At 42.2% G+C, this 19,667-nt stretch overlaps 1 protein-coding gene across 1 annotated transcript in view; it reads left to right on the top strand.

Moving 5' to 3' along the window:
• VEZT (vezatin, adherens junctions transmembrane protein) overlaps positions 1 to 19,667 on the top strand; it is an 81,089-nt gene that overhangs the window by 23,653 nt on the left and 37,769 nt on the right. Inside the window, exon 7 of the mRNA XM_025194395.1 lies at positions 4,421 to 4,558. Within this exon, the coding sequence (XP_025050180.1) occupies positions 4,421 to 4,558 (138 nt within the window). The remainder of the gene's footprint in view (positions 1 to 4,420; positions 4,559 to 19,667) is intronic.

Here is a 19,667-nt window from a genome sequence, read left to right as displayed (position 1 = left end):
CCATAGGGCAGGGGAGGGGGCGCTTTCCCCCCCACGCTCAGCTTTTCCCTGGGCTCCTTCCCTGCGCGGAGAAAAGCAGCCCTTCACCTGCCCCATGACCGGTGCTCCCTGCTGCAGGCACTCGCAGCCCACGCGGGGCTGTCCGGAGCAGACATAGGCAGCCCCAGGCCGGCTGCAAGTGGCTGCAGCGTGGGGCACCGGTCATGGGGTGGACGAGGGGCTGCTTCCCCCTCCCATCCCGTGCCCAGAGCCCCATGCTGCAGCCGCTTGCAGCCAGCCTGGGACTGCCTGTGCCTGCTCAGGACAGCCCCACTCAGGCTGCGAGCGCCTGCAGCAGGAAGCGCCGGCCATAGGGTGGGCAAGGGGCCACTTTTCCCCATGCTCAGCACCAGCTCCTTCCCTGCTGGCAAGTTGGGGGTCAGGGCTGTTCGCTGCCCCCAGCCTGTACCGCGGGGCTGGGGGGCACTGGGTGTGAGTGGGCAGGGAGGAAGTGAGAGCACAGGGGGCCCGCACTGTTGTCCCGGGGTCAGTGCCGGTGGGGCCTAGAGCAGGGTGGCAGGAGTGCTGGGTCCCAGCTGGCAGGAGCCGGGCCAGCTCCCCCTTCTCCCTGCTGGTGCAGCCCAGCCAAGCTCCTTGGACCCCTTCCAGCCTGCGCCCCACTTTGGGCCCCGCCGGTACTGGCCCTGGGACATTGGTCCCAAGATGGTGACCAGGGGGCTGGGTACCTGTCAAGGGGCGGGGCACCTGTCAAGGGGCAGGGCTACCCATGCGGCCCTCGACAGCCTGCCAAAACTGGGGAAGTGGCTCTCTGCCTGAAATAATTGCCCACCCCTGTGGTAAGCAGTAACCAGGTTTATTAATATGAGATAATATACACCTGAGATGCTGAGAGCCTATTTAAAATGAAGCTTGTGAGTGTGAGAGAGCATTGTTTTTCAATTCTTTACAGTCAAGATGGATTTTGGTGCTGTACTGATTTCTTCCTCCATCTTTTTTTTTTCTTTCCTTTTACTCCTGATACTCAAGATAGTCCAGTAACATTTAATAGATTGTTGACAGAATATAAAGATCAGAGGGGTGCTGCTCCTCTAGTTAGAAAACAAGAAAATAAGACTGGGTTGATGTTTCTGAAGAAGAAAGTAAGGAGTAGCCATCAAACTTATATAAACTGCTCAGATTTAACATCGAACACTGAAACAAATGTCACAAACTGCAAAATAAGCCAGGTTTGTAGTGTGCTGGCAGTATGTTCAGTGTATGAGTGATGAGAGGATGCCCTATAGTAGAGTTTTCTTTCTTAATATAAGCACAACCACTGTACTTTTCACCTTCTCCAGATATGCTTTCTAAAAGTCATTCAAGTGCATGGACTTAAGTATAAAAGACTGACATGAGAAATCATCCATAAATGATAACGCTTAAGTGCAAATAGTCTTGGACATTGTAAGAGTGAACATATAACATGTTAAATTCAGTATTTCTGTGAGAATATTACAGGACATGACTAACATTTTTTAATATTATTTTAAATAGGCGCTAGTGCCATTTGTATTGCATCTCTTACAATTTTTACCATAATAATATTGCACCTAAATGAGATTTTATTTGAACATGTTTAGCTATTACTGGTATATTTTAATATGATATGAAGTTACAGCTAGTATCTTCAATATGTCTTTGAATAAATGCCTTTCACATTAAGTGATATTCAAGGCTGTACACTCACAAAAGACAAGTAAGTAGTAAACTTCTGCTTTTATCAGATTAATTTTATATACAAATATTTAAATCTGCCCAACTGCCCATCAGTTTATTTACATAGCAATTTTAATAGTGACATTTAAAGCCGGGGTGGGCAAAATACAGCCTGCAGGCTGGATGCGGCCCGCCAGCCTGTTCTATCTGGCCCACAGAGCCTTTGAAAATTTTAGAAAATTAATTTATATCTGCCTGTGGCCGCCTGTCAAAGATGACAGGTGACCAGCGGGAACAGGACCCAGCAGGAGCCTGTGGCTGAGCAACAAGGCTAGCCCGGCTCCACCCAACCCCTCAGCCCCTTCCCTCCCTCAGCCCCCAACCAGAAACCTCTGCGGCTTCTGGCCCCTGCCCCTGGAGCTGTTCCCCCTCGCTCCGAGTGGAAAATGAGGTAAGAGTAGCTGGAAGTGGTGGTTGCGGGGAGTGGTGGGGGCTGCAGGGAGTGGTGCGGTGGCAGCTGCAGGGAGTGGCGGGACCCACATGGTGCACAACAAGTGGTGGAGCCACAGTGGGCAGCGGAGCTACAGTAGTCCCCAGCAGGTAGCGGGGCTGCAACAGGCCCCCACAAGCAGTACAGTGAGTCCCGACAGGTGGCAGAGCCATGGCCAAGCCCCATCAGGTGGCAGGGCTGCAGTGGGCCCCGGGAGGCAGTGGAGCCACGGTGGGCAACAGAAACGTTGTGGGCCCTGGCAGTTGGTGGGTTTGCAGTGGATGGTGGAGCAGTAGCAGGTGGTGGGCCCCAGCAGGTGGCAGAGCCGTAGCCAGGCCCCAGCGAGCAGCAGGAGCCAGTGGGCAGCAGAGCCACAGCGGGGCCTGGTAGGTGGCAGAGCCCCAGTGAGGCAACGGCAGGCCCCTGAAGGTGGCACAGCAGGCCCCGACAGGCAGCAGAGCCGCAGCTGGTCCCCAATGGGCAGTGCAGAGGCAGCAGGCCCCAGGAGGCAGCAGAGCCACATCAGGAGGCGGGCCCCAGTGGGTGGCAGAGCTGTGGCTGGGCCCCAACGGGACCCAGTGGGCAGCGGCAGCTCTGGCACTGTGGACCCCAGTGAGCAGCATAGCTGCGGGGGGCTCCGACAGATGGCGGAGCCATGGTGAGTGGTGGGGCTGCAGTGGGCAGTGGAGTCACAGTGGGGCTGCGGCAGGCTGTGGGCCCCGGCAGGGGCCACAGGGAGCACTACAGGAAGCGGGAGGCTGAAGGGAGCAGTGGGCAAGCCTGCAGGAGGGAATGTAGGGAATGGTGGTGGCGGGTGGAAACACGGAGCCTGTGCAAGTGCCCTGAGGCTGGCAGAGACCCTGGGTGGGGTTATAGAAACAGAGGCTGGGCATTGGGTCTGCCTGGCTGCATCGTGTCAAGCTCACATGCAGTGTGTTAGAGCTGTACACTATGAAGCTGGCAGCCCAGCCCTGGCTCTCTCTCCGAGCACACACCCAGCCACCATACCCACACCCCACCGCACGCGCGCACACACACAAACTCGCACACACTCTTCCCAACCACACCACTTCTTATACCCTTTGCTGCCCACACAAAACACACAGTAGGACTATATTTTAAGCTATTATGCAACCACCTCTAGACACACTTTTTGTAAACACATAAATCAGTAGAACAATATTTTTATATAAAATTAAAATAGGTTGTAGTAGATGTTTTGTGTGTGTGTGTGAGAGTGGGTGTATACATATATGTATGTTTTTCATAGTTTCCAGATCACAGCACCTTTCCTCCAAAAGGAGTACTTCCAGGGCAAGGGGAGGGACTTCCAATGGCAAAGGTCAGGGGCTAGGAAGTCTGACTTCCGGTCCCAATATGGCAACCGGGGCCGGGGCAACTGTCAAGGGGTGGGGCTACCCACGCGGCCCTCGACAGCTTCCCAAAACTTGGTAAGTGGCCCTCTGCCGAAAATAATTGCCCGCCGCTGTTTAAAGCCCTGCTGCAATGTGTTCGCCATAAGCATGTGACACAAAGTAATTCCACAAAAATGTGCTTGTGTGTATCTTGAGAACAAATGTGTTTAAGAATATGCTAGTATACGTAATTGCATACATTTCAGAAACTGTGCCACGCTTGGGATTCCTAGCAATGATAGTGCCATGAGAACTTCTGCAACTGTTGTTTGTATGATAAAATCCCTGTCCTGCTACTCAAATATACATATACTTATCAAGCTAGAAAAGATTAGTTTCAGGCTGGAAGATTGGAGAAAAACATTTATTTAATAAGAAATGTGTAGTAGCATATCCTTTCTGCAAAAAATATTCTTAGAAGCTAAGAAATATTTTGCATGTTAAATTGTATGAGTGCAATATTTAAAACTACAGTGAACTTCTGATTTATGTTCAAATTAGAGTTAATTGACTTTACAGCATGTCCTAACACCTGATAGTCTACTGTGGATGTTCATAGGAATTTTGCCATTAACTCAAATGGGAACAGGATCAGGCTCTTTACTGAGTTTTCAACCATTGTTGCATATATTTTTTTAAATAAATGGATCATTTGCATAGTAAACCATTGCTTAACTTATATCTTTTGGCTCATTATTAAAAATTATTTTCTTTTGGAAATAATGGAGTATAAATATAGAATTGATGTACTGTCTTTTAAAATTTCTTTAGGACATCTGTACAGTTGTATCACATTTTACTTTTCAAGTTTGCTTGACAGGGTCAGTGCTGCTTGCCCATTTAATAAAGCTGGACAGCATCCTAGTCAGCATCTCATTGGTCTTCAGAAAGCTGTTTACAGATCTGTCAGAGCGAACTTCCGAGCTTCAAGACTGGCTACTCTGTACATGCTGAAAAAATATCCTTTTGGTAAAAATCTCCAATGCAAATACATATTAATGTTACCTTTTTATATAATCACTTAACTATAATAAACAGAGCTGTTAACAGTATACAGTTAAATTTATGCAAGAAGGAAAGACTGTTTTTAAATTAGCCTTGAGACACATTTTTTAAATGATTTTCTCATTTTTGTAGCTGTACAGTCCAAGATAAGAATCCTATGCTGTGTTTTTAAAATATGTGCCCTGGATATTAATGTCCAAGCCTTTTGTCTGCACATTGATATGCGAGTTTCAATTCTTTCCATTTCATGTCATGTCATTATTCCTCTTACTCCTTTTTTTTCTTGTTCCGAAACAACTTTCTTCACAACAACCTGCCCTTGTGCATGGTATCTCTGTTATCAACCCCAGCTTTCAGGTCAAGAGATAAGTCAATTTCTGCTTTTATGAATGTTGGATGGCACTTCTGCTATATAAATTAGCCAAACATCACACTTAATGATGAAGATTGTGGAGGTTTCTGGGTTGGACATAAGCAACTACCACTTTAGGGACTGGATATGGGTTAATGTATGTGGCTTTTCTAGGGATTCCCCTTATGGCAGCATGAAAAGAAGAAGTCTAAGATTGGTTCCCAATAGATGCATAGATTATTGTGGTAAAGAGAAGTGAAGTAGATTCACTGAACTTTGCAGTTTTGTGTCTTTTTTTTATTTGGATTAGATTGGGTCCACATAAGCAGAAGGGTGGCAACCTACTAGCTTCAAAATTGAGAGCACTAAGGAAGTAGGCTTTTAAATTAGGCACTGATGGAAAAGAAAGGCTTGATTGTTTAATTTGGAAAATTTGTCATTTGTTTCTGCCTTGCTTTGTAAGATTTTAACACTGAGTTTATCCTGTAATAAAAGATAAATACCATAGCAGGGAAAAACCAGGAGAAATAGTTTTTGAGGAAGTGGCACGTGAGGATGCATGACACAGAAAGAGAAGTGGTCTAGGATGGGTAAATGAAGTCAAAGAAGCACAAATGTGCTGTATGAGTTGGTATAAGCAGGATCAGATCTGTGCTTTGTGTAAGAAGTCAAAACAAGGCGTCTGACTTTTAGGCAGTAAGGGGGTTTTGCCTGCACCTCCATCTTTGAATAATTACTGCTGCCTTGGGGTTGTTCCAAGTTAATGCTGTTAGAAATATACCCTGACAGCTGTTTATTGCTGAAATGGAGCTTATGTCATATATGCCCAACTCCTCATGTTCTTTGCATGTCCTGTGCTCAGGGGGCATAGAGCTTGTGCTAGTTTACATTGGGAAAATTCTCACCTTTCCAATAAGGCGAGCTTTAAGATTCTTTTAATGCTAGCCAAATCTGGCCTGTAGCAAAGAAAATAATGATTTAGAGCAGGGATTTGCATCCAGCATGCTGCAAGATCCCTTTAGGGCTGCTGTACCACCCAGCCTCTGTGAGAGAAGGTAAGTGCTCTCCTGCTGTCTGTCTGAAACCCTGAACCTGCCTTAGCTACCCAAGTGACATCTGTGGCTGCTACCCTGAAGACTGCAACTGTTGCTGCCCTCCCCTCCTCCCTGACAATCCTTCTGCCAGTTGTCTTATGCTCCCAGCAGCACACTCTGCTGTAGGTGGATGGATGGGTGATTGTGGGGCCACAGCTGTGCTTTATAGCCCAGCTCATCCCCTGCTCCTCTGACACTACAAGGGATGGTGAGAGAGGGCTACAGGGATGGTACCCAGTATACGAAATCCTGAAGGAGTAGCTTTGGTGGTGAGGGCTGCCCTTATGTCCTCAGGTACAAACTGGTTGCAGGGAGAGGAAAAGAGTGGAAAGAGCAGCACACAGCAGTGTTAGGTCCTGTCTCCATCACCCTTACCTGGCACCAGCTAAATCTGTTCTCAACCTTTTTAGCATTAAGGCCTCCTTTTGTATCTTTTTTTATTTTAGATTCTAGCTCAGTGATTCTCAACTGGGTGGACATTCAGAAAAGTTATGGGGCTGAGGCAAAAAAGGTTGAGAACTACTGATTTGGAGGGATAAAAGAAAATCTAAGAAGGAAATGATGTGATGAACTTAAGCCAATGAATTTTGACGGACTGTCAGGAAAAGCTTCCAGATTCTCACTGTTGTGAAAAATAGAAATGTTGTTTATTTTTTTAACTCTCTATAGAAAATCAGAATATCCACTAGACATCAATTCATATGTTGTCTGAGTATAATGTAACTATTAACTACTGTTTAAAAGTTGCCGTTGTGAACACTGGAAGACATAAAATTAGGAGCACTATTAATGACATCCTATACCAGCAATATTATAGGGCCATAAAAAGTCATTTATTTCCTTTAGAAAAATAATAATTTTGGAATTAAGTTGTAAAAAAATATTGAAACATTTTTGCTTTTCCAAAGTGTCAGGAGAGGAAACTAGCATCATGTCAGAAATTGTTTTTATTGCATTTGCTACAGTTTTGATCTTTTTTGTCAGAAGACAAGTAAATGTATCCATCCAAATAGTAGAAAAACTGAATCCATTTTGCTCAGCATGGTGTTCTGAAAACTTAATAGTCAGAAATGCCTCTAGACTGAAGGAAAATGAAACTCAGTGTTTCAGCTGATACAGTGAAAATAAAAGCTTAATCCCATTTTAATTGATGGCCTTATTGTCCCTCTGGGTTCTCAAGCCTAGAGTCATTTTTCTTCTCTTTGAAGAACAAGGACATGGTAATTTAAGACTGAGAACAAAACAAATGAAACTTTGTATTTGAATTAATGACACCTGTTGGGAGGTACCATGTTGAGATGTTCTCAGCTGACTGACTACCTCTATGAGGGAGTGACTCACCTGATGTACTGTAGATGTATACAGCTTCATTGACTTCAGTGGGGTTGTATCCATTTTTAACTAGTGAGGAGTTGCCCCCATGACATTTTATTCTTTTTTTTCCAGAGTTCTAACTCTATAATCAGCTTTTATTGTCATGAAAGTGATATGTTGAAATGAAATGTTTACTTGAAATAGATATACCATTCTAGGAATCTTGACTGCTTCCTGATTATTTATACTTTTGTCCATTTATACATCAGAAATTAATGCTGCCTGAAAACAAGATTTTTTTTGTTACATTTGGCTTTCCTCAGTTGAAGGTGTCCACTTTGTTAATACCATCCGTTGTGTCTTGTTTTATAGGTAAAGCTTGTAGGACTATGACAATCTCTCTCTCTCTCTCTCTCTCCTTTTTTTTTCCCCTGAGCCTATTTAGCATCTAAGACCATAAGATCCTATGCATGACTAGGGCTCCTTGGCACTACATCAATACAAATAAATATTGGAAAATAAAGGAAACAGTGTATCCATTTTTTATATAAATGTATTACTCCTAATGGAAACTTTGAGATTGCTATGTGATGAAAAATTAGTACATCTTTACCTTTAGATGCAAGATCTATAATACAATGCAGATAATATGTGCCTTGATGTTGTATTACATGCCTTTTAATCTGAACTGCAGTCATTTTTATACATAATACACATGAACACTGATATAGATTTCATTAGTGTTAGAGACTATAGCTAAGATTACATTGTAATTTCAATTAGAGTACCTTATTCTCATATATTAATAGATTTCTAAAAATCTTTAGCAAAAAAAAAAAAAAATAGAAAAGAAAAGAGAAAATAATAGTTTTACCGGCTTCTGGTTTAGGTGAAAAAATGCAGTTTTAAAAATGTGGGCAAAACTTATTTGCTCACTTATGAGTTGCTATGTTAGAATGATCTTGGAGGTTGTGTGAGGTCCCAGATGACTAGAAAAAAGGCAAATATAGCATATAGCTTTAAGAAGGAGCATCCAAGGAACGAGAGACCAGTCAGTCTCACCTCTGTACCTGGAAAGATCTTAGAGCAGGCTTTCAAGGAACCCAGTGTGAAGCACCTAGAGGAGAACCAGGTAATCAGGAACAGTCATCGTGGGTTCACCAAAAGCCAGTCATGCCTGGCCAATCTGATTTCCTTAGATGATAAAGTGATAGGCTCTGTAACTGAGGGGATAGCAGTGAACTTGAGTTTAGCAATGCTTTTGACACAAGCTCCCTTGACATTCTCATTTGCAAGCCAAGCAAATACAGACTGGATGAAATTACTATTATGTGCATACTCTAATGAGGCCAGACCAGAATCTTGGACCTAGTTGGTCCCAATCACGACATCAAGGAAAGTCTTCCCTTGACCAGGTGCTACCTGCAGCAAGCCCAGAACTGAGCCCTGATCCCAGCTGGACTGAGTGAAGCAATCAGAGACTCAGTCCCCTAAAACCGCAGGCATCAGGCCCCACTTACTCCAGCCCTTAAAAGTCAGGCCCAGCCTTGTACAGGGGAAGGCAAAAGTTCTTGCACCTGACCTTTCTTGCACTTCTTTGTTGATTTTCTGATTTTGACTTCTGACCCTGGCCTGTTCTGACTTTGGCTACTGTTCCCAACTCCAGTTCTGATGCCAGACCCCTCCATACCTCTTGCTTTCTGGGGAACTGATCTTGGCTGCCACTAGGGAAGGCTACCCATATACTGGTTTCCTAACAAATACATAACTGGTTGGATCATGATACTCTGAGCAATCCTCAGTGTCTAGTTGGGATGAGGTATCAAGTTGGGTTCTTCAGGGGTCTGTCCTGAGTTTGGTATTGTTCAACATTTTCATTAATGATTTGGATGATGGGCTCAGGTGCACATTTAGCAAATGTGTGGAAATGGTCTGCAGTCAATGAGATGAGATTCAACAAGGACAAGTGCCAAGTCTTGCATTTGGGACAGAATAACTACATACACAAATACAGACTGGGGAATCACTAGCTAGGTTGTGGCACTCCAGAAATAGACATGGGTTATGGTGAACCATAAGCGGAATACAAGCCAACAGCATGCTCTTGTTGGGGAAAAAAAAAAGCCAACAGCCTAGTGGATAGTATTAACATGAGTGTCACTTCCAAATGAAGGGAAGTGGTACTTCCTCTCTATTGGTGAGGCCCCACCTAGAGTACTGTGTCCAGTTATGGGCCCCTCACTTCAAGATGTTGACAGTTTGGAAAGAGTTCAGTGCAGGGCAACAAAAATGATAAGGAGCCTGGAAGGCAAGCCTTGTGAAGAAAGACTGAAAGACCTAAGGTTATTTCACTTGGAGAAGAGAAAACTCAAGGAGGATTTGATAACAGGCTTCAAATACTTGGTTAAAGGGTGATTATAAAGTGGATGAAGATGTGCTTTTCTTTGTGTCATTAGGGGATGGGAGTAGGAGCAATGTCCTCAAGCTCCAGCAGGGGAAATTTGGATTGGAAGTTAGGAGAAACTTTCTGACCGTGGGAGTTGTCAGGCATTGGAAAGGAAAAGTTGTAGAATCTCAGGATTGGAAATTTCCAAAAGCAGGTTAGACAGACTCGGCTGTGGCTGGAATGGTTTAGTCAGAGATGATACTGCCTTGAGCAAGGGCTGTATTAGATGATCTTATGAGGTCCCTTCCACCCCTGCTTTCCTATGATCCTCTAAAAAATTTGATTTATATCGGCTTAACATAAGCAACCAAACAAATTGTTTCTGTTAGGCACTGGACTCCCAATTAGTGTGTGTATATGGAAGAGAGTTGAACAAGGTGTATGGAATTATAATTAATTAAAAACACAGCAAGCCAAATGAATAGAGTTACAAACAAGTATAAAGCCAATTTTTGCAAGCAGCTAAGCAAACTTTCTATTAAATTTCATGTAACTGATTTTACGGAATTGTTTACTTTAGAGAGAGTCTCACACTTTTTAAAAAAAAGTTTTTCATTGGAAAATGAAAATTGTATCAACTTTGATAAATGTGCTTATGAAAGATTGGTCACTATGTCAGAATAGCAAAGATATTAAAATTAAACCATGATTTTTTGTTTCAAAATTTACTTTGGTTTGAACTGAGATTTTACTTATTGCAGAGACATTTTCAAAAAAATGAGAATTTATATCATGGAAAAACTTGAAAATAATGGTTTTATTTGGATTCAGCACAAAAAGAAATTTCAGCATCTCAGAATTTCACACAAGAAACTCAGTATTTCATATGGTTCTAATATACATAAATATGTAGATTTGTTCTGGTATTACAGTTATTTTCTATATTTGCATTTTATTTTACAATAATGTAATGTAATTATGCAGTGAAATAGAGGTAACACTGTTACATTTCTAAACACTTATCAAGATATGCACCTTTTAGAGTTCTTTTATGTTACTCGTGTTACTCTGGTACCGTACTTACCAGCATACCACATATACTTTTCTTTCTGAAAAGTAGATACTAGAAATTGTGTGTGTCATATGTGAAGAAATGTGGTCAGGGCAGATCCAGTGCTGCAGTTGCACCCTTTTGCAATTCCTCTTCCAATCTTGCTGTCTATGAGACAAGGGCCTGATCCTGCCAGAGCTGGGCTGAGTTCCTCTTCCAAAGCTGGGCTGGCAGGTGGGAGTACCCACTAAGTTAGCTGAAAGCACAGTCTTGCTACAGCTGAGTTACCTGGCCACTCCTCCCAAACTGGGTGAGCAGCCCACAGTGTCTGCTGCAACCTGCTAGCCCCAGAGGCCAGCTGGGGGTTAACAAGGTTAAGCCACAGGTTTTTGCTTTCCCCCACCCTTGCAGCTGGTGCCTGTATTCTCCCTGTAACAATAATATTTTCAGGGAGAAATCTTGGTTTTTTTCATTCCAGCTTATGAAAAAAGACTCTTATCTTATTTGGAGGTGTGGTACATGAAAGAATGCAGTAGTTATTTTTATTACAAATGTAGTTTGACTGCCGCATACATACCTTGTTATATTAGGCAGCAGTGTAGGGATGCAGCTGGGCATCTGGACAAAATGGAAGTGGCAACTTCTTGTCTAGCTCGGAAACGCATTTTGACAGACTTATATTTTAAAACTGTCACTGTTTTAAATGCTATTATCGACCATGTGGGGATAGATTAGAGAATAGTGAGTTTGCTAATAGTGAATGATTATGTAAATCATAAAGGCATGGGATATATTTGTCAGGATTTTTACTTTTTCATACCTTTCTGTTTTATATTGTTAAATGCTCATTTTCTAATTCAAAATATTTTCCCCTATCAAAATGAGTTAACAAGTAGGCTCTTTGAAGAAAAGAAGAGCCTCCTGGGTCACAGACAGATCTGCCTGGCTCAGGTCAAACCACATGTTGCAGACACTGCCTGACTTTTTCCTAATTTTTACTATATGTGACTTCTTTTTTCTTTGGAAATCCCTACAACATCCACCCACCCCTACAGAGAGTTAAACATTTTAATACACAGCTTTGCTTATAGCAACATGGATTGCACAAACCTGATATTGTATCATTATTCATGTGAGTGAGACTGAAGATTTATCCATATGCCTAAGGCTAGCATGTCACCTTTGCAGCTAGGCAACTCACTTCCATAATACTTCAGTTACTAATGTAAATAAATAAATATTGAGGTAATTAACATTTGTTTTAGTATAAAATATAAATGTGTATTGTTGAAGTTCAGTTAAACATTTAATTATATTTTTAGCTTCCAGGAAGCTTTGATCTCCGACTCAAAGGACCAGTAACCTTTAACAAAATGAAAAACCTTATCTTACACTTGTTATATTAAATGTCAGCCTTGCAATTATAGGATAAAAATATTGCTGTATCCTGTTATGTCATTCTTCTTTTTTGTTGCTAACACTGAGGGTCCATTAATGTTATAGAAGAAAGAACCTTGAGGATAGGAGGATTTCTCTTTGATGTGGCAAGTGAAGGCACAACAGGATGCAGTGTTTGAAGTTGAGGCTGGATAAATTTAGGCTAGAAGTGAGGTGCAAGTATCTTGACAGTGAGGTTAATACAGTGTATCCTTGGTTATCGATTCTCTCAACACCAACTTATTAGTTGTCCCTGTTGTATAACAAATTGTTCTCTTTCTAGGTCTATTTAACATTGTGCTATATCTCTGCTCTTACTGTTCTCTTTTAAGCTTTATATAATACAGTATTGCATCTCTACCCTTCAGTTTGATACAACAACTTATAACTATTAGATTTGTTTAACGAACTGTTCTCTTCTCAGCTTTGGTGTATTTAATATTTCTACTGTTAAGTTTAGTATGGTTTGCATTATTCATCATGTGTTAGCATGCATAATTTCTTGCAAGGAATATGCTGTGGTTTCTCTTATCTGAATGAATTCAGCTATCCTAACATGTTTTTGGCAGCAGTTTTTCAAAAGAATTTGGATAACTAAGCATGTACTAAAACAGTCTGCCAAGGTATATGAGTTTTCCATCACTCAGTCTTGAAGAACTGGATCCTGCACGAGTGGAATCAGTTGGGGTTTTTTCACTGATTTCACCATAGCAGTCATGCACTAAATCAAGATTGGATAGGTGAAATTTGTTGGTCTGTGTTAAGGTGGAGGTTAGATTTCGGGATGTGCAAGGTTAAACGTTTAAACAATAAGTATATTTATCCTGGGTAAAGTTTAGCGCGGGGCACAGTCTGGCAGGGAAGGGAAACAGCACGGTGCCTCAGGCACAGGAAAGTGACAGGGCAGGCAGGAGGGAGGAGGAGTGAGGGTGAGGGGAAGAGGAAGGACAAGGAGCAACTAGTACCCATAGCTAGTCTACTCCCTCCCTACAAGTGTGCTGGCAGCTGCAGTGGACTAGGAAAGTCCCCTACCTGCTGCTGCTGCCACCAACAGCTTCACTTGGGCTGTGTTGTCTGGCAGGGCTTGCTGCCACCTTGCCAAAGGCCACAGGGAATGGCTCCCAGCCCTATCCCCATAGGGCTAAAAGAGCATTATTCAGTATTATTGCTGTTTATTTGTATCCCACTTTCCCCCTCCCACCACCTCCATAGGCACTTTAAATGTGTGTGTCAAGGTGATCCATTATGCAGCCATATTGCAGCTATAAATGAGGGTAGAAAATATACTGATTAAGTCCGCAGGCTCCTATTTAGCCAGACATTTCATTTCTCCTAGGAAAAAGTCTTTAGTCTCAGGATCCTACAGATGGAGAAGTATGTTGTCCTGCTTTAATTACCTATGTAGTATGCAAGATAAAATATGCTAACACTTTCTCCTTGGGACACTGCTGCTGTGTGTAAGTTAAGTGCAGCTCATTCTAGCTAATTGCAAGTCATTCCTGTCAGGCTGTGTGTTTTCGCTGGCCATCTACTAGCTAAGAAACAGCAATATATCTTGTAAATGGCTGTGCAACTACTGTTTTGATCCAGGCAAAACACAGGACAACCAGGACCACCTCAAATGAGATGTGTGGTGCTGCCTTAGGGATATTGAGAGGCTTCTGCTATTAACATTTCTGAAGTACATTACATCCTTTGATGGAAATTTGTTTTAAGTGCAAAAAAATAATGGTTATTTACTAGGTAGACATGACACTCTTTGTCTGTACTGTATGAGCAAATAAGGTCAGGGTTGCTATCAAGAGAATCACTGTTAGAGATTTTTATACTGAGTTTTTGTGTTTTGCTTTAAAAGAAAGTTTGCTTTCTCTTACTTCAAAATTGTTCAGGAAGTTGGTAAATACAATGAACGGCATAATGAAATGAAAATGTACAGATACATAGAAAACTGAAAACAAGGGGGACTACTTAATGTAGCTACTGTATTTTCTTTGGATCTTAGATTAACAGCAAACAGTTGCTTAATGAATATAAACATGTATGTTTTACAAAATGCATTCAAGGACCATATTTAGTCATGCCAGTTGATTATGTTTAGAGTAATCAACTCTGCTTTTCTAGGTTATATAAAATGTAATACTTATTTAGCAATTTTTATTAAAATTCTCACATCTTCTTAGAAAATGGGCAGGGAAGTGGAGGTTTAGCATTGTTTAAATGAAACTTCCTTGGCACGCTTTGGTTGCTCCCACACACATCTGTGTTTGAGTGTTTGTTTGAGAGCAATGTGCTTTCTGGCAACATGTACTAAAGAGAAACATTTATGTTAATTAGCAGAGTGTGATTTATAGATCTCCCTGAAGTTGAATCTCCCTGAAGTTGATGTGGTAGCTATAACATTTTTGGATTGCTTCATGGCTGTTTCAAGAATGACTTCCATCTTTTTGTGTTGATAAGTTAAAGCAGAGCTGTCCAACTGGCTGCCCACAGACTGCGTGCAGTCCTCAAGGGGTTAATGTGCAGTTCGCAGGCTCCTATTTAGCCATCACTCCCCTCCATTGCTCTGGCTGCTATGGTGGCTGGAGGCGGTGGGCTCCCCCTGTTTTCCTATTTCTGCTTCCTGCCTCATTCCTGGGGGCAAGGCAGTACATGGGTGTGCAGGGGAGGGAAAGGTCTGTGCTCTGTACACAGCCAGGGGGAGAGGAGCCAGGGGGACCCCTGCAGTGTGCAGCCGCTGTAGCATACAGCCCCCAGGAGTCTGCAGCCCGTGGGGTATGTGGCCGCGTGGGCTGCAACCACCTAGAAGTTGTATCGCCCTTTTTTAAAGTGGAATACCTTGGTCTCTAGAGCAGACGTTCCCAACCACCAAGCATTGGCCCGGTACCAGGCCACAACAGGTTGGCTGCTGGGTCGTAGCTTCTGCCACCAGCAGTCGTGTGCAGGGTTAAAGCTGGCTGGCAAGTCAGCCCCGGGGGAGAGGTAGCCAGCTCTATGTGCCCTGTCCCACTCCTGCCACCATGGACGCGCCTAGCGAGACACTGCCTGCGCAGCAGGTACCGGGGCCTGCGCATGGCAGGACCCCCCCAGCCCCACCCATGACTGGGAGCTGGAGATGCGGGTGGGGAAATGCCTGGGGCAGAGGACACGGAAGCAGCTCTGCTGCTTGCTGCTAGGAAAGGCAGTAGAACCCCTTCTTCCCAGGCAGCCCCAGCTAGGTTCCCTGTGCCACCACCTGTGCAACCTCCTCCCCTGCAGGGTCTGCCCAGTGCCTTTGGCTGCAGTGCCCCAACCTGATCCATTCCTTGGGAACCCCCCCCCCACCATGTAAAAATAAAATTTAAATATGTAAATTCAATCATTTGCCAGTCCACAGTATAAAAGAGTTGGGAACCACTGCTTTAGAGATTTCTAGTTACAATATTTCTGATTTTCAACTATTAAGTTTATACTTAAGCCTCATTGCTTTCATAATTCCTTTTACAATGCTTCATTATTGATATTTTAAAATTGGCAATAACAGCTGTATAGTCAGATTGATATTGGCTGTCAATATTCCAATACTTACTGGTATTGGAAACATCATTTGAAAATGATTTGTCCTAGCAGAGATTCCAGCCTCTTTAGTTAGTTTTTTTTATTTAAAGTTTTGGTATTTAAAAAAATCTAGAACTAGTAGGCAAGCCTGTGTGCAGCCCTAGTGTTACAAATGCTTGAACCTTGCCATATTTTCAGTAACATGATTTAGAAATTCATACTTGCTCCTAGGCTGAATGTATTGAACTAGTGGAGTATGTAGAACTGCAGATGATAAACTGAAAATGAAATATATTGTCAAAACTGCTTCACAAGGTGCTTATGCTGTTGGAAAACTTTTGTTGCAGAGAAAAATAAGAAAGAACTTATGTAGACTGTCAGGCATCTGATCTCAAAGGACTGTGGCCTATTTTTTTCCATCTTAGGAGAGGATAAACAAGTTAATCCATGTGCTCTATTCTATTAGGTTAATTTTAAAACGTCTGATCCTACTAGCACCTGCTAGTTTACCTGAGTCAGTAACCAATTGCACCACTTATGAATAGTTTCACTAGAGGCCTTCACTTTGCACTGATGCTGGGAGGTCTAAAAAACTGTAATTAGGCTTTTGCCAGCTTAGGTTATTGGAAAATTTTAAGAGGAGTGTTGCCATCTGTTTGGAAGTTGCACACTCTGTACTAGTTTCTGCTGGGCCACATAGACATCATTGAAGGCATTGCTTTTTTGCTCAAGTGGCAAAACCTTTGTGGAGAAGATTTTTTCAATCCCATGAAAATTAAACAAGTGGAAAATATGAGAGTGAAAGGGTGGAGCCTGTAATTTACTCTCCGGGAAAATAGTTTAGCCAGCTGGGCAAGAGATCAGTGCCTTTAATGAGCCATATGTGAACTAGGGAAAGGAAGCATCGAGTTCGCAAATCCAAATCAAAATAGAAATTGAAGAAACATGGTTTGAATGAAGGGGCTTTTTTTCCCTTAATACTTTAAAAATGTTTCAGAGTTCTGCCTGGCAGAGGTTTCTGTAGGTGTGGATGATCTCTGTTAAGTGCTTTGACAAAACACCTATTTTGTGATTAAATACCCTAAGTGTATAAAAATCATAAGTAAAATCAAGTGTAAAATCAGTGATACTGAAAAGTGAATAATAGATATATGGAGCCTTTTGGAACCTTTTATTTGTCTTTTGGTTTCTAGCCTTTAGTTTATAATTGTTAATGGTTTTTCAGACATTTCTCCACAACCACAAAGGCTAGAAACAAACTTTTTAATGGAAATTGAGATTCTCTTAATTGATCTCTTAATTCCAGCAGCTGAAGCTTTAAGAAAAACACCAAATATTGTGCGAGTTGGCAGCACTGGATACCTACCACAAAAATGAAATTATTGGAAAGCATGAGTTAAGCAGAGAAATGTGGCACGTGGAATATACACAGCATTTTCAGGAAAAAGCAAGCATTCATTAAAGACTGATGAAGTTCAAGCCCTCTGCTTTAAAACTCTCAGTATATTGAAACACAGGACACAGATAGAAGTGCAGCTCCTCGCTGTAACTCATGGCGCTTTTCAGGAAACACCAGGAATTACAGTGATCCCTCAGACACAACTGATGTATGTTCACTGTTGGGTCCTGGGGGCTGGGGGATCCAGCTGCAATCTGGAGTGGCTGCAAGTCTGCCACCTCAGGGAGGCTCCAATTCACCTGCTCCACCCTCCAGCACCAACTGAAAAAACCCCAGTTTGATCTCCCTCCACTCCTTTTCCCCCCTCGTATTCTGAAGACAGCACTGGGAGCAGGGCCAAGCTGTGTCAACCTAGCCCTGCTCTCAGCACACATGAAAACAAGTTCATGAAGGCACTCGCTTTGGAGTACCTTCATCTGAATCCTTATTATATGCAGGATTGAGCCCTTTTAAAGTGCTCTTCAGCTGTACTCTTCTTTAAGGGGGCAGCTGAAGGGCGCTCTCAAGGGGCCGATTGTGCAACAAATATAACTTCTTTCTGAGTCTTCAGAGTGGCAGACATTGAGGATACAACAAATACAATATTTTTAGTTATCACAAAATGTGAAATGGAGCTGGTGAATAGAAATGCTGTAGATTCCTGTTATTTGCATTACCATTTTTTCCCAGCAAAATTCTAATAAGTGGAAAAGGGAGAAAAAAAAATTCTGAAGCTGGTAATCTCCCATCATAATGTGGCAATGCACTGTAATATGAATCACACATCTTTTTGTCAATTCTTAGTTGTTGGTAAATATGCATAAAATTATGGCGATCACTGTTCAAACTCCTTACCTGTGCTCTCACACTTAAAAATGTGAGCATGCACAATCAATAAGGAAATGCCATTCTTAGCAGATCAGTTTTCTTTCTCTTAGTTATATTGCTGCATGGGTGATTGTAATATAGCTGATACAGCCATTAAAAACAAGAAACATGTTAAATATACCTGAAAAAAGTAAATTGTGCTTATTAATTTAAGACAACAAAGTCCTGTGTAATCATCACCAAACTACAAATATAAGACATTATGATACCTGTCTGCTTACAAGAGATAATATCTTTCCATGTACTTCTCAATCTTTGCACTATTTGACTAATGGATCCTTGGCTTTCTTTGTCTAGTTTCAGTTTATGCAGTAAACTATAATATCGTAAAAGCTGATATGGGATTAACTAGACAAAATTTAATTGAATAGAGAGCAAATGTTTTTATTATTCTATAGGAAAAATGCAAATCACTGTCCTATGCAAATCACCAGTACACGATAAAGTAGAATCTGTGCTTTGGTACTGATTTGATAGCACCAAATCTAATACTGGAGGCCTTGGAACTGTGTTGTAAGGAATTGAGGTACTGGAAAAGGAAGGCAAGGAAGTCTGAAACTGATGATGTGGTGAAAGGAGAGTGTGAGAAAAAAAACAACAGTTAGAATGCACCTAAAATGGCTAGAGCTCTTGGTAAAGGCAGTTATCCAAAGTATACATAAACCAAAATATGCATTTTTCTGGGTTTGGGTAGATGGTGGGAAGAAGAAAAAGATTTTAGCTGAAGACAGCCAGCTTTTAGACCTCCTTAAGCACATACAATCATACCTCTACCAGCAAGACTGCCCAAGCTTTTCGATAAGATCTCATGAATGAAAAAGATAGCTGGTTGAAGATGAATGCAAGCAAGGTAGAAGTTAAAGCTAGTGGATGGAAGAAGTCATTTTGAAGAGTTTGCAGCCAAAATGTCTTTTTTTTTTTTTATGAGAAGTATGGCTTGCTTTGGGTTGTCACTTTTATTGGGCTGACTACTATGCAGCAGCCCCAAACCTACTACCAAAAGTACCTGATGACTGTTATCCAATAACAGATATCACCCAAAGAAATCCTTGCCTCTTGCATAATTCCTGGATCATCTCAGCTGTAACATCACTTTTTTTTTTTTTTTTTTAAAGAAGGTACAAATCCAGGAAGTTAGTTCAGTCTGTCAGTTAGGGGTGCTTCTGGATTCCTGACAAAGTTCTTGCTTAGCATGAGTAACACTTTCTGTTATGTCCAATTGGCTAGGACTATAGCCAATATCCCTGCTAGCCTATAACCTGGGCCCCAGTTAAACATGACTCCATCACCTTCATCTGGATTACAGAAAAGCAGTATACCTGGGCAGAGAGCCATCAGCCATTAGGGAACTCCAATTATCCAGATAGCTGTAGCTTGCCTGCTCAGAAATATTGTAAGATGTCACCTCTCCTTCATCCTCTGTAGTAAGGTGACCACCCATCCCAAATTGGGTGGGACAGTCCCAAAATGTAAACATCAAGTCCTGGTCCTGGGTCAAATGACTCTGGGACACCATTTGTCCCAGATTCCCCTTAACACAGTGCCCATGTGTCATCCCCCTCTGCAGC

This window comes from Alligator sinensis, unplaced genomic scaffold (assembly GCF_000455745.1).
Source record: "Alligator sinensis unplaced genomic scaffold, ASM45574v1 scaffold1738_1, whole genome shotgun sequence".
Classification (NCBI taxonomy): Eukaryota; Metazoa; Chordata; order Crocodylia; family Alligatoridae; genus Alligator; species Alligator sinensis.
This window is presented reverse-complemented; position numbering and strand designations above follow the sequence as displayed.